General features: G+C 49.6%; 1 protein-coding gene across 1 annotated transcript in view; it reads right to left on the reverse strand.

The window, feature by feature from the left end:
• The window catches only part of AOAH (acyloxyacyl hydrolase), a 137,377-nt gene that overhangs the window by 81,912 nt on the left and 41,743 nt on the right, over positions 1 to 13,722 (reverse strand). Inside the window, exons 6-10 of the mRNA XM_039862763.1 lie at positions 9,736 to 9,800; positions 5,581 to 5,641; positions 4,381 to 4,451; positions 3,522 to 3,570; positions 1,638 to 1,686 (exon numbers count right to left, since the gene is read on the reverse strand). Coding sequence (XP_039718697.1) covers positions 1,638 to 1,686; positions 3,522 to 3,570; positions 4,381 to 4,451; positions 5,581 to 5,641; positions 9,736 to 9,800 — 295 coding nt within the window. The remainder of the gene's footprint in view (positions 1 to 1,637; positions 1,687 to 3,521; positions 3,571 to 4,380; positions 4,452 to 5,580; positions 5,642 to 9,735; positions 9,801 to 13,722) is intronic.

The raw sequence follows: 13,722 nt of genomic DNA on the forward strand, positions 1-13,722 counted from the left end.
CAGAAGCCGAATGAGATTTCTAGGCCATCGGAACTGCATGCTAAGCTGTACAGATGAAGGTGTGTTTCCTAGCTCAGCATAAAACAAACTGCTTTGCAACATCCTGAGTGAATGATGGATGCATAAATGAATCGAAACTTTGTCTGAACGCAGAAATATGCCCTGAATTTTGGTTCTGGAGATTGCTTTCTTGGAAAACACACCAATTTATGTTATAATTCACTTTAAGAATTACTGATCTTATGGAACGACTTTGATTTTTCATAGGAGTTGTGGTCTTTTAAAGCCCTTAATCCATATACAAAAAGCACTAGATGGACGATTCTGGCTGATTAATGGGGAGGTGGAGGGATAAAGGTCTCTGTGAAGCACTGTGTGTTTGGGGGTGAAGGACCACTTAATCTAATTCTAAGGCCCATCTGCACAAATCATCCACCCATGGGTGATGGATGTGCTCTTCTGAATCCCTTAAGACCCTGGAAGCATCAGCAGATTCTCCCAGCATCAGAGAGGAGCCCCCTCCCCAATCAGCCTCACTCCAGTGGCTTCCTGTCTTGGGCTTGTGACAGCTAGCTATTGGCCACACAAAGGGGACTGAGAAGGCCCAGGGCATCTGGGAGGCGTTGGGATGCGGGGGGATCCAAGAGGCTTCCCACAGTGACCCCAGAGCCTCACACCAGGATTTCATTTAGACCCGAGTTTATTTACTCATTAGTTCGGTTGTTCATTCCTTCTTTTATTCGTCCAACAAGCATTTCTAAATTACATAATGATGCACTTTTATCCCTACCTGCTTCTCTGAGAGCAATTTTATGTTACATCGATTCTGGGCAAGGACTGTATCGTGTCTGCCCGCGAAAACTCAGATCTGCATAGAGCCCTCACCTCTTAATAGGAATAGATATTCAAGAAATATCTGTTGAATGAACAAATGAATAAATGAATGAATGAATAAAATGCTTCTAAATGTTAGGGAAAACCACTACCTAAACGTAAGACAGTGATGTTTCTACTTCGTTCGTTCGGGATGCTTTGGGCATCACCAGAAGCATGTTTTCAGTGATATGTAGGTAGTAATACGTTGTTCCTGACAGCACTGGTAGCCCAGATGTCTGAGGCATTCGGGCATTTAGAATACAGAGCTTTCGCTCAGCCGTTTTTGGAACTTCAATGGCTGTAGCTTGGACGTTTCCCTCGAGTCACCGAGATATGAGTCTCTACTCCAGTTGACACAGGGACTCTGTCAGTACCAGCCCAAACATCCGACCTTGTAGTATACTGAGAAGGACATGAAGAAGATAAAAAAAATTATCGCTTCTACTTGCTTTCTTACTTGGAGAAGTGCTGAATTTGTCTCGTTATCTATCCTGCAGCCTTTTGTAACATTATCATCCAAGTTTCCAATCCCCAAATATAGGAGTCGACTAAACAAATTCGCTTTTACTTTTTCTAGGTTTTTCCTCCTTTTTCTAGAATCTTTTTTTTTTCTGATTTGTCATGAACACAAATGTAAGTTGATCACCTTTAAGTTGTACCATCAGGCGCTTCCTCGCCCGGGTGCCTACTGCCTTCGATCTGACTCAGCTTAGAAAAGAATGTCCTATTGTAATGAGCACACTGACGTTTACAATTCATACCTTCACAGAATTTCTTCTCATATGGAATGCCATCTTTTGGATCAACACCCTTTAAAAAAGAAGTGATAAGATTAGCAGTTTGCTTTTACATCTGTGAGACACCTGTACTAAATTCCCTCCCTCCCCCAATGGCTTTGAAAGTCCAGAGGCAAATTAGCAGAGAAAACCCGTGGAAATCCCTTGAGCTCTTAACCTGCCGTGTCAACACTCTGCGTGAGTGAGCTGGGCTTTGAGAACCTGGAGGCGGGAAAAGGCGAGATCCAGAAACTGGACCATCTCATTCCAAAGGATGCAGGGCGGGGTTCCGGAGTGCTGGGGGTGTCACTCCCCGGGAGTGCTGAGGCCCCACTGAGTGACTGGGTCACAAGGTCAGAGTGGGTTCAGCAGTCTCTGAGCTGGAGCTCCAAGTGTCCCGATATCTCCAGGGCCTAACGATTAATGAGTCTAGAGTAGCGATTTTCAATAGGGTTGTTTTTGTCCCCCACCTCCACCCCAGGGGACACTTGGCAACGTCTGGAGAGATTTTTGGTTGTTCCAATGGGGGAAGGGCAGGAAGGGGGAGCTATATTGTCATCTGGTGCGTGATGGTCAAGGACGAGTTAGAACCTGCGTCCACTCTTGGTCATGGGGGCTCCCAGCACACATTAAAGCATCAGAGATGCTGAGAAATCCAGAAGTAGAGTTTGAGTTTCTTTGACCCCGAACTTGACTATAGGATCCCTCCCCCCCATACCCGTTAACGGCACACTCCATACTAGGGTTCTGGGGACACATTTTGGGAGATATTGAACTTGATGGCTGTAAAATCTCCTTTGGGTTAATGATTTTGTGATCCTGTGGGTTATTTTTCCCCTGTGGAAAGGGATAGGTGTGAAGGTGATGTGCTTCTCTGTCATAACTGATAAGGAAACTGTCTTTTCCTCCTCATGAAAAGGCAGTTTGACTAACGATAGGACGGGTGGGGGGTGGCTGGGGTTCGATCTGTCCTGTTCTCCATATCTCAGAAACCATGGACCGCAGGCGTCCTGGAGAGAGGAAAATATTTACACGAAATGTCTCCTCTTCATCCAAGCAGATGAATGAGGCAACTATTCAAAGGCGATTTATCCTGAAGCTGGGGAATCGTACACTCAGGGCTTAGCACAGTCCCTGCTGTGTGTGCGCTGGGAGCAGCTGGGAGCTACGGAGTGTTCAGGGTGGCAGGGGAAGCCAAGCTGTCCCGGAACACAGCACCACGCGGCACTCCTGGTAAATCGAGAGAGAGGTCTCGACAGAACAGGACCTGAATTTCCAAGACTCCAGTAAGTTGTTAGAATGTCATTTATCGTCCTTGTTAATTATTTGCTTCCATTCTTGCTTTTGTATTTGTGTGATTTGGTATTCTCTTTCTTCACGAGGACCCCACGAAACCAGGGTCCGTGGTGGTGCCGTGCTGCCTGGCTTTCCTTCGCTATCCCCCACCTGGAAGCGGCGAGCGCATTGCTCATGGGGCACCGGGCGCCAGCACTAGATGCCCCGAGATGCACCTGCAGCATGATTCCCCCTCCGCCTGACGGGCCTTGAGAAATGGACAGACATGGCTGCAGGGGACGGGGGCAGCGAGCGGCAGGTTTTTGGGTTGCCACTCTCCGTTCAATTTCACAGTGTTCAAAACGGAATAAAGGGATCAGGTGCGGGTGACCTTAAGCGAGGCTTAAAGGGGCTGTGACTGAGGCAGCGTCGTCTCTCATCGCACCGCTGACCCTCTTCCTGCGTGATAGCAAAGCAGGGGACAGTCACCTCAGTCTGCCATCTTCTCCCTTAGGTCTGCCTGAGGCAGGCGGTGGGGTTCGAAGCGGGGCAGGAAGTAAGAGAACGGGGTTAAGTTTGAATTTAGGGGCTCACCCAAATGCCATTGCAGTTGGAGTCCTGATGTATATCCCAGTCGTCTGGCCTAAGAAGAAAACATCAACATACTGTCACCGAGCGAACGTCAGTCAGCTTCACGAACGAATGCGTAAATGAGCACTGCATTGTGTCATTCGGGGACCACAGGTCCTTCAAGGAAGAGTGACAGGAAGCACTGCGTGTTGTGACACACAGAAGCCTCCGCTTGGTCTCTTTGCCATTTTCTTGGTCTCGGGCATTTGCGGGGAACTGTGGTCCAGACCCCATCTCTTCACCTCTGACCCGGATCCGGACCCGCAGGGCTGTCGCCCGGTGCAGGGGCGTGTGAGGAACGAGCCTGCACTCTGTTTTATTTAGACAGGTGAAGCCATTAAGATGCTGCCGCTGACGTCCCTAACATCTGGTTCACTTGCTGCTTTGGCACTGTAGTCATAGCTAAGGCGACACATGCGGATTTTGGAGTCAGAGACACGGCTGACTGAACATCAGCCCAGGACTGAAATCTGACCCGTGCTTCCCTGGGGAGCCCTCTCCGCGCTCCTGGAGGGGGGCTGCGTGCAGGAGGCTGGACGGACGGCCACCTCACCTGTCGCTCGGCTTTTTCTCCCTCTAGACCGTAACTCCACGAGAGGAGGCCTATTGCCGTTCCGTTTACCACCCAGCATGGTGCTGAGTGCTTGGCACTTAGTAGGTGCTCCATGACCGTTTCTTGGGCAAACGGTGTTCTGTTTTCACCGGGCTCTACTTCAGTCGGGACGCGGGGTCCCTCCTCTCTGTCAGCACGAACCCCCCAGGCCGGGAAAGGAATGAGGCCCCCTGTCCCCTGTCGGAGGCAGGTTTCAGCCGCGACAGTCACCTTCTGCCCGGGTACACCGTCCCGTCGCTGTCATTGCAGTCCCTCCCTCGCCAGTGGTAGCCACGCAGTGTCTGAAATCGAAGAGGACACACGGGAAGAGCTGGGTCCACCTCGCCATTCCCCACGACGGAGGGGCAGGGTCGGTGGGGTCGGCGTGGGGCGGGGTCGACATCTGCAGTTTTTAACCCAAACGCAGTCTAGGAACGCTGGAGATCGCGAAGACAATTAAGATGAATGTGATAAAATAATGTGTGAGGTGCAGTGTAAGGTAGTACCAGGGCCGGTAACAAGTGGGAGGGAGTGTGTGCGTGAATGTGTGTGTGAATGTGCGTATGTGAATGTGTGTGTGTGAATGTGTGTATATGTGCTGTTGGGTGTATGCCTGTATGTGGGTGTATGGGAGTGCATTGTATACACGTGTGCACGTACGCACACATGTATGGTTATGTGTATGAGTGCTGTACATGTGTGCACGTGTACATACGTGTGTGTGTGTGTGTGTGTGTGTGTGTGTAATCCATAAGCTGTCCGACCATCCAACTCCTTGAACTTTCTCTATTAATCACTATTCTTCTCAGGCTCTTATCATTTGGTTTATCTGTTCAAATCATTAATCATTTTACTAGATAATTTAAAAATCTCTAGCTAAACCGGTTAATTATGTGGATTTATTATATGTTAGACCTGTCTGACTTGAAAGAATCAAGAATCATGATAATTTCAAACACTGTTTTTATTTCCTCCATTCCCAGGAGAAATATCTGAGATGTCACTAAATTTGGGGAGTTTGTGACATCTGTTACTTGCTTGTTCACAAAGAACATCCTGACATCCTAAACTACTCTAAATCAAACATTCACACTTGTATAAAGACATACACACGCACTTTAAAAAAGTAAGTTAAAGTAGGTTTAAGAACTTCCAAAATAATTCACAAGAGCTTTCATGATAATTGTAACCCCTATGGAGAGGTCCAGCTGGGAACGGCTTCAGGAAACAAAACACTAGGTTTACGATCCACTTCGCTGGTCCATGTATTAACTAAGATGCCGAAAAGCCCATAAACATCGTGAAGTGGTATGTTATCAAATTAATAATACCTTCGAGTGGAATTCTATCTTGTCTTATCAAAGGAAAGATATTTGTAGAAGGGATGGGGAAAGTCGGTGAACATCTGGTGAACGTCTTCACAATACTTACTGGAAAAATGCTGTATTTGTCTGAATCGACATCTTTGAATGGCACAGAATTTTCTATAGCTCTGGAAAAAAGAAAGCAAAATACCCGATAAGCTAAGGAAAAAAGAAACCGCGAAAACAAATAGAGACATTTTCAGGTATGACTGTGTTGAGTTTATGTGACAGAAACCCATTCTAAAAATAAAATCAAGGGCTTCCGTGGTCTGAAAGAATGTCAGCCAGATTTTGCCAGTCTCTGCTTTCCACCAACAGATTTCCTCTCTGACATTTAGCTTGCCCCTTATGAGGAACGGAAGTAACTGAATCGAAGCTTTAGAGGGCATGGGATATTGATGTTGAGATTCCCAGGAAAGGAGACTGTGTTTTTGGTCCAATGAGCTTGGCACTACAGGTTGAATTGGTGCCATTTTACACATTCTGTGAATGTGTAAGTCTCTTCTTAAAATTTTACTCTTAAAGACGAGAATCTCGAGGCATTTAGTTGTCATTAGCTGGCAATGACTTTCGCTCCCATTCATGGGCCTGGAAAACCAGGACTCTGATGTGACTGATGACCAAGATAATTCATGCCAAAGCCTCGGACGCCTTCCGGAGTGAGCATTCCCCCGTCGTGTCCTCACTCCCAGATGTTTCCCCGCTTCCGATTGGCAGACACTGCTTCCCCTGTAGGGAAGTCACTGATGGGCGGCCGGGTGGTGCAGTCATGTGGCAGCGTGAGGCTCTCCTTAGAGCCCAGAATGTAGCGAGAGTAACAGGATCCTTTATAGGATTTATTAAATGTTCCTTTGAATCAAGAGCTTCTCAGCAGTTTTGAGAGCTCAAGGCACAGGGACTCAGCCTGAGCCAGCACGGAGCCTAACTGGTAGTGTGGAGCCTGCCTTGTGAATCCCAGGATGGTGGACCCTGGAAGTCCAGGTTCTAAGCCTCTTTGGAGATGACATCTCCTGTGAGACTAGATAGTTTCTTCCCAGGTACACTTCCTGGACAGCTGTTTTATTTTTCTGGCTGAGAAAAGAAGGACATACAGACACATGAGAAAAGAAGGACATACAGACACATGAGAGAGAGAGAGAGAGAGAGAGAGAGAGAGAGAGAGAGAGAGAGAGACAGAGAGACAGAGAGAGACAGAGAGAGACAGAGAGACAGAGAGAGACAGAGAGACAGAGAGAGAAGGTACGGACCTGAACTGCCATATTTTCGGTCTGAGAAAAGGTGCCGGTGACAGGTCTCACTTTCGTGTGTCAAAGCTATCCCCGCCCGCCTTTGCCATCTTTGTGGTGAGAGTTTGCCTTTGAAGGAAGTTAACCATGAGTTGTCTCTGGAAGTAGAAAGCTACTTCATTAAATTAACATTTATCTGCTTATCTTAAGGGCTCAAAGTGACTAACCAAAGCCATACATTCTAGACATGAGGGGGTAGATGGGTCACCCAAAGTAGCAATAACTGCAATTTACAGGCACCCTTGGAGTTCCCGCCGTGTCCCAGATATCATATCAGATACTAGGACTGGGTATAAGATGTGTTTACTGTGCTGGAGATTTTTAATGATGGGCGGGGAAAGTAATGCACCAATTGGAAACTATAGTCCTATGGAAAGAGGCTATAAAAGGGTTGCGCACCAAAAGAGAAAACATTTCCAACGCAGGACAGGAAGGAGGTGATCTTAAGGTGAAAAATGAGAGATGAGAAAGCGTTTTCAAGGCGAGCGATTGGTGAAGGGTAGTCTAGTAGGAAGGAAACGCCCTGAGAAGCTCCTCAACATAGCTTTGGGTTCTGAGATCCGACTCTGGGTTTGGATCGCTGGCGCGCTCTCCACTTGTTATGTGGCCTTAGGCAAATCATTTCATCCTTTTGTGCCTCAGTTTCCTCATCTGTAAAACGGGGCCAACATCAGTACCTGCGTCCTGGGGTTGCTGGAAAGACTGAATGCAGCACGAGACCCGTGCCAGGCACTCACGGACCATTAGCTCTTTCGCCGTTACGTGCGATCGTAACGGTTGTTCCAAGGATGGCTTCTAGGGCTGAGCAAACAGGAGTCAGGCGTCTCCATTCCACAACGATGGCGTGGCCGGGGGCCTGGGGGCTGGCTGCGACTCAGCCTCCCAGCGTCTTCTTTCACGTCTGATGTCGCCCCTCCACTCCCCACGTCCCGATGCTCTCTGCATCCACCCCTATTTGTGAAAAGGGGCGTTGATACTATTTATGCGACTCAGGCCAGCACACTGCACAGCTGGTTTGCAGGAGCTCAGGTGGGCAGACTCTCGGATCTCTAACAAGCGAGCCAGCAGCGTAGCCTCCCAGGATACTGTCACAGCAGACGGGAGCTGTTCAGCGGATTAGCTTCTGTATAGCTCATGAGATGAAGGACCGAAGAAGGTAGGAAAAGCGCCTCTGCTATGGGTGTTCGCCGAAAAGTTATGACCGTGACCTTCTCACACGGAAAGAGGGTCTTTGCAGATGTTATCAAGTTGAGAAGAGGTCCTTAGAGTGGGATTAGAATCCAGTACACCTGGTGTCGTCCTTATAAATGGAAAAGAGAGACACGTAGGGGAGGTGGCCGTGTGTGAAGATGAAGCGAGGCACCTACAAGCCAAGGAGCACCAAGGAGTGACGGCCACCGCCGGAAGCTAAGAGGCACAGAAGGATTCCATCGCGTCACGGAGGGAATCGCAGAGGGAGCAGAGTCTCAGAGGGACCCTGCGAACACCTCGCTTTGGGGCTTCCAGCCTCCAGAATGGGGAGAGGATACATTTTTGTTGTTCTAAGCCACCCGGTTTGTGGTATTTTATTACAGCAGCCCTAGAAAACTAAAAGAGCCTCCCAGCCTGCCCCTCATCTCCGGGAGGTCTCAGCCCTACGCCCTCACAAGGACAGCTCTGCAGGATTAGGATGGGCTCAAGTGACAGGAACCGCCTGCAGAGAGCAAGAACGAAAGCGACAAGGGCCAGGGCGGATGGCGGGGCCTGCGGATGCCTCGCTGCTGACGAGCGTGACTTCGCGTCACTAAGACATCGCCTATCCATGCAGCATCTGCACTCTGGCACCTGCCTTGGTGCATGAGCTCTGGGCAGGACGGGGGCCGCCCATCTGGAGCCTAGGAAAACGCAGTGCTCCCCAGTAGGTCTCAGGCCAAGCAGTCTGCACCTTAAAAACTCCCCACATGATTCCGAGGTGTAGCCGTAATTTAGCCTATACCTTGAATTGAGGCATTAAGAGGCAGCATTGCCCAGGGGCCGAGAATGTGGACGTTTCCAAAGAACACGTGGGTCCAATGCGCCTGGGGTGGGGGGCGTATCTTGGGTCCTCGGCAGCTGGGACAAGTGATTTCTTTAAGACTCAGTTTCCTCCTCTGTGAAATAGGAGTATTAATGATCCCTACCCTGTGGAGCTGTTGTGAGAACTAGGTGCACAAATGTCCTGTGAGTGGAATGCAGCACATGGCTCCGAGGATGGCGTCCGGACACTACCTGGTGGCAGCCGCAGCCCCAGCCAAATGGGAAGCAGCCGAGTGGAAGGCAGAACCATGCTGTTTGGCCTCATCGTCCACTGTGCCTTGCAGGACACCGTTCTCTCTTTTAATATCTTTGGATGGTGATGACTGTATCGCCCAGCATAGCCTCAGACTCTGCGTGGAGCTGGAGTACGGGATTAAAGCTGAGACAGGATGGCCTGGGGACTCTGAAGAGTGTCACTGTATTTGGAAGCCTGGTCATCATATCTCAGCCAGATTTTTAGTCAATTGGTCGGGCTCAGTGAAAAAGCGGTCCCTTTCCAGCCTGGGAGTGCCTTGCTCTAAAGACTCTCAGAGTCTCCGCCGTGATGAGTTGCTGAACTTGTCTGTATCTTACACAGCAAGGAAGGGCTGTCCCCAGGTGTGGTGCGAGTGTGTACCGAGCAGCTCAGAATCTCACCAGCAGGCTGTGTCCCAGCCCCAGGTATAAGCCAGGTTTTGATGCCCAAGGATACTGGTACCCAGTGTATTTCCAAAATAATTTGTTCAGAGCTAATTTGTCCTCTGGTTTCTGTACAAGTCATGAATGAGAAACACTTTCATCTTGAGGAAGACGCCTTTTAAATTTGAACATCACTTTGGGCATTAAAAGACAAAGGACAACAGATGATGCCGTGCGCAGGAAGGGAGAAATGGTATACGTACAAGATCTTCTGACAGATCTTGACCAAAAATGGGAGCGAACAAATATCATCGCTTCTGGAATATTTCTGGAGAGAGAGAGAGAGAGAGAGAAAATAACGAAGAGCTGTTTAGTTCAAGGAACGGTTCCCCGACTTTTAGAAGCCCTTCTTCTGAGGGCACCAGAGTCTGGATTTCCAGTCTCCTTCCTCCAGAATCTGGGCCATTTTACTTAATTAATTTTACCTCTTGTCCCTGTCCCTACGCTCTGTACCCGTCCGCCTCCGTGCCTGTGCTCGTGCTCGTTCCTGATGGACGCCCCCTCCTCGTCACCAGCCAGCGATTCCCACCCTCGCCGGTCCTCCACCTCGTCCCCAAAGAATCTGGCCCGCCTTGGGCCAATCTCCTCGGACGACAAAACTCCTCTTCTCCCTCATGGTACTCCAGGGCTTGGGAAAAGATTTGAAAATGAAGAACATTTTCGAATAGAAGAATTCCACCCTTTTGTGAGGTAAAATAAAGACTAATGGGGAGAGACGTGGCCGGGGCTTGGGAAGAAGGAAGAAGGAAGAAGGTAGGAGGAAGGAGGAGGGAGGAGGGAGAAGGGAGGGGGGAGGAGGGAGAGGAGGGAAGGGAAGGAGGAAGAAGAAGGAAGAGTGGAAGAAGGAAGAAGGGAAGAAGGGAGGAAGGAGGGGAGGGGAGAAGGGGAGGGAGGGAGGGGAGAGGAGGAGGGGAGGAGGGAGGAGGGAGGAGGAGGGGGAGGGAGGGAGAGGGAGGAGGGAGGGGAGGAGGGAGGAGGGAGAGGAGGGAGGAGGAGGAGGGAGAGGGAGAGGGGAGGAGGAGGGAGCAGGGAGGAGGGGAGGAGGGAGGAGGAAGGAAGGAGGAAGGAAGAAGGAAGAGAGAAGAAGGAAGAAGGAAGGCCCCTCCCCGGGTAGAGGCGAGTGGGGGTGCGGATGTAGCTCCTCAAGCTTTGCGAGCAGAGGGGTTTCAGACAGCGGTTTCTCCAAGGCTCTGCCTGTGAGATAAATGACAAGTCCTGGCTTTGCACTAAGCAGTGCTTTTAGAAAGACTGTGGTTTCCATGATGCTTTCCTTGGATGAAACAAAAAGACAACAGAAGACAAAGTTGGGAATCGCCATTTATGATGAAGGGAGAGGTACAGTAGATTCCTGCCAGCCCAAAAGTCCTTCCGCTGACTATGAGTGGTATTAAGTGCTGGAGAAAATTTGACGCTAGCAAAGGAGGACATGCAACCTCTTCGGGATGTACAGGAGACCTCTAAGGGTCATCGTGATGTCTGCCCAACCTCCAGGATCAGAGGGACAGTCCTGACTGGCGCCCCTACCGTCTGCAAGGCGTGGATTCATGGGAGGCTGTCGTGGGGTGTAGGGGTGGCTTTCCCAGCCCTAAGCATGCTCGTGAGGTCTGCAGTGGTCCCGGCATTAGCATGGCTTTCCAGGAGCCCAGAGGCGGAGGCAGGAAATGGCCCAGAGGTCAGGCAGGAAGGAGGCGGGCGGGAAGGCAGAGACAGATGCTCCAGCCGCCGGGTCGGCAAAGCCCAGGTGCAGTTCCTGGGCCTCACCCCGATTCTACTAAATCAGAATGCCTGGGTTGGGTCCCGGAATCTGTGTGCTCCTAGGCTCCAGGTCATTCTGATGCCCGCTAAGGTTTGGAGTCTCTGCTCCGGGTCCTGGCCGCTGAATGTGATTGCAAAGTAGGAGCAGCAACATGGCCTGCAACGTGTAGAGCATCGGGAGTCCCAGGCCCCAGCAGAACTGCTGCGTCAGAATCTGCATTTTAACGAGGTCCGGGGGTGTCAGAGCAGCACAGCTGTGGGCAGAGGGAGCTCCCCAGGCAGGGCTGCGGGGGTCTGGTGTCTGGGAGCACCCCAAGCATTGTGACCTGGCTGCAGGGCAGGGAACCGCGGGCTGCTGTGAACCGTGGGAGGCAGGAGACGTCAGGACAAGCGAGGAGGCTTATTACACGTCATCCTGAGGGCAGGGGGGTCCTTGGAGGTGTTAAGCAGAGGGACCACCCTTAAAATTCAGAAATATATTTCTAGGGTGACGGGACGGCCTGGAGGAGGCCAGCTGGGGCACAGAGACTTGTTGGCGGGTGGGGACCGGGGTCTGATGCAAGGTCTCTAACCTCAGTGCTGTTGCCGCTCGGGCTGAATCCCCCTTTGCAGCGGGCTGTCTTGTGCACTGTAGGATGATTAGCAGCGTATCTGGTGTCTAGCCCCAGATGCCAGCAGCCCCAAAATGTCTCCAGGCATTTCCGAATGTCTCCCAGGGGAAGGGATGGGGAGGGCAAAATTGTCTCTGGTTGGGAACCGCTGATGTAAGGCAGGCGGAGGGGTGCTCCCCAGCTCCAAGTGGGGGTGTTTGGTAGGTGGAGTCCAGAGACTTGGTAACCCACTGAAATTAGGAGTGTATATACACTCTAAAACAAACACCAGTGTGAAATCGTTGCCACAGCATTGGCGATCTGGAAATATAGACACATTCTGAGACCCAAGTTCAAAGTCAGGTCACATTTGAATGTTTGAGCTACTTCTTTTAATATTTACTTTATCTGAAGGCCTCGATCGAACTAACCTAATGGTTTTAACACTGATGATGACTGATACATGTTTGGGCGAACTGTGCCCCGCTACTCAGGCAAGACCCTTCTGATGCTTAGTGCTCTCATCTGTAAAATGAACAAAAACATGCTATTTACTTCGTAGGAGCAATTGGGATAATTAAGGAGAGCGATTCCATAACTTGGGGACTCTAAACCCTTAGATGCTCAGCGTTGTGTCAAGTCCACAAAACGCCTCTCCGAGGAGCCTCGTAGGGCCTCAGGAAGACGCAGATCTTCCCTGGACTCTCTGCCTCTCTTCAGTGACATGTGACTCCTCCACAGTCTGGATGCTCACAGTCCGCCGGGCTGTGTTGAACCACGGGCAGCCTGCTGCGTGCACCTTTCTGCATCTCAGCTCCATCTGAGGTTTGATCAGCCACCACAGTGGAATTCATTGCAGCCAACGTCCTCTGAGCAGCTTTTCAGAGACGCTTATTTGCGTTTTCTGATTATTTTTTTCCTTGATAGCTTTATTCTGGAGATAAATGAATTGGAGGTTTTTGAGAAGTTTATTACTGCTGAACTGTTCAGTAGAAAAAAAAAATTTTTTTGGCTTCTCTCAAAGAATTATTGGAATCCTGCCCCATGAATTATGCTTGCAATTCTGGTGACAGAAATAAAAAATTGTAAAATCCTAATTAGCCTTGAGTTAATGCCAAACCAGTGTGTGCTAGTGAAGTAAACAATACTCTGAGAATCAGTTTGCAGATGCACGCTGAGAAGAATAAAAGAATCGTATTATTCCTCAGTTCTGTTTTGAGTCCCGAAGTGGTGGTCAAGGGTTTTAAGTGGTGTTTCAGTTCAATGACTCAAGCAGGTGAGGTGAACCGGCTCCAGCTGGACTTTAATTATTCACTGAATTAAATAATGATTGGCAGTGCAGACACGGTGACTGATTAATCAATTGTGTAGAAATGGCAGCTTATTGCCATGTAACATGTATCAGCTTCGTACATCAAAACCCAGATGCCCCCGCGAGTCAGGTTGCCAAATAATATATTGCACTGAACATACTTACACTAAAAAAATTATTCATCGTTTATCTGAAATTCAAATTTAATTGGGCACCCTCTGTTTTTATCTGCTAAGTCTGGCAACTGAGCATTAAGGAATCTTTCTTCCCTTCATTTTCATGTTGCCAAATCAATACTACCTTAACTGTAGTGAATGATGAGCTAGCAGCAGGGAGAAGCCAAGGACAGGAGCCCTGCCCTCTCATCCCTGATTAAAGCTCCTCGCCGCGGGGGCCTCTAGCATCGAGGGAGATGCCGTTCTTGGAAGATCTGCTTTCCGCCTTCCTTTTTAACGGGGGCTGATTTGTGACTAGGGCTGAAGTCAAATGCTTGACTCCATGATGACTGATTTGAACGAAACATTGTGTCTGTT

Source organism: Pteropus medius, unplaced genomic scaffold (assembly GCF_902729225.1).
Source record: "Pteropus medius unplaced genomic scaffold, Ma_sr-lr_union100, whole genome shotgun sequence".
Taxonomy (NCBI): domain Eukaryota; kingdom Metazoa; phylum Chordata; class Mammalia; order Chiroptera; family Pteropodidae; genus Pteropus; species Pteropus medius.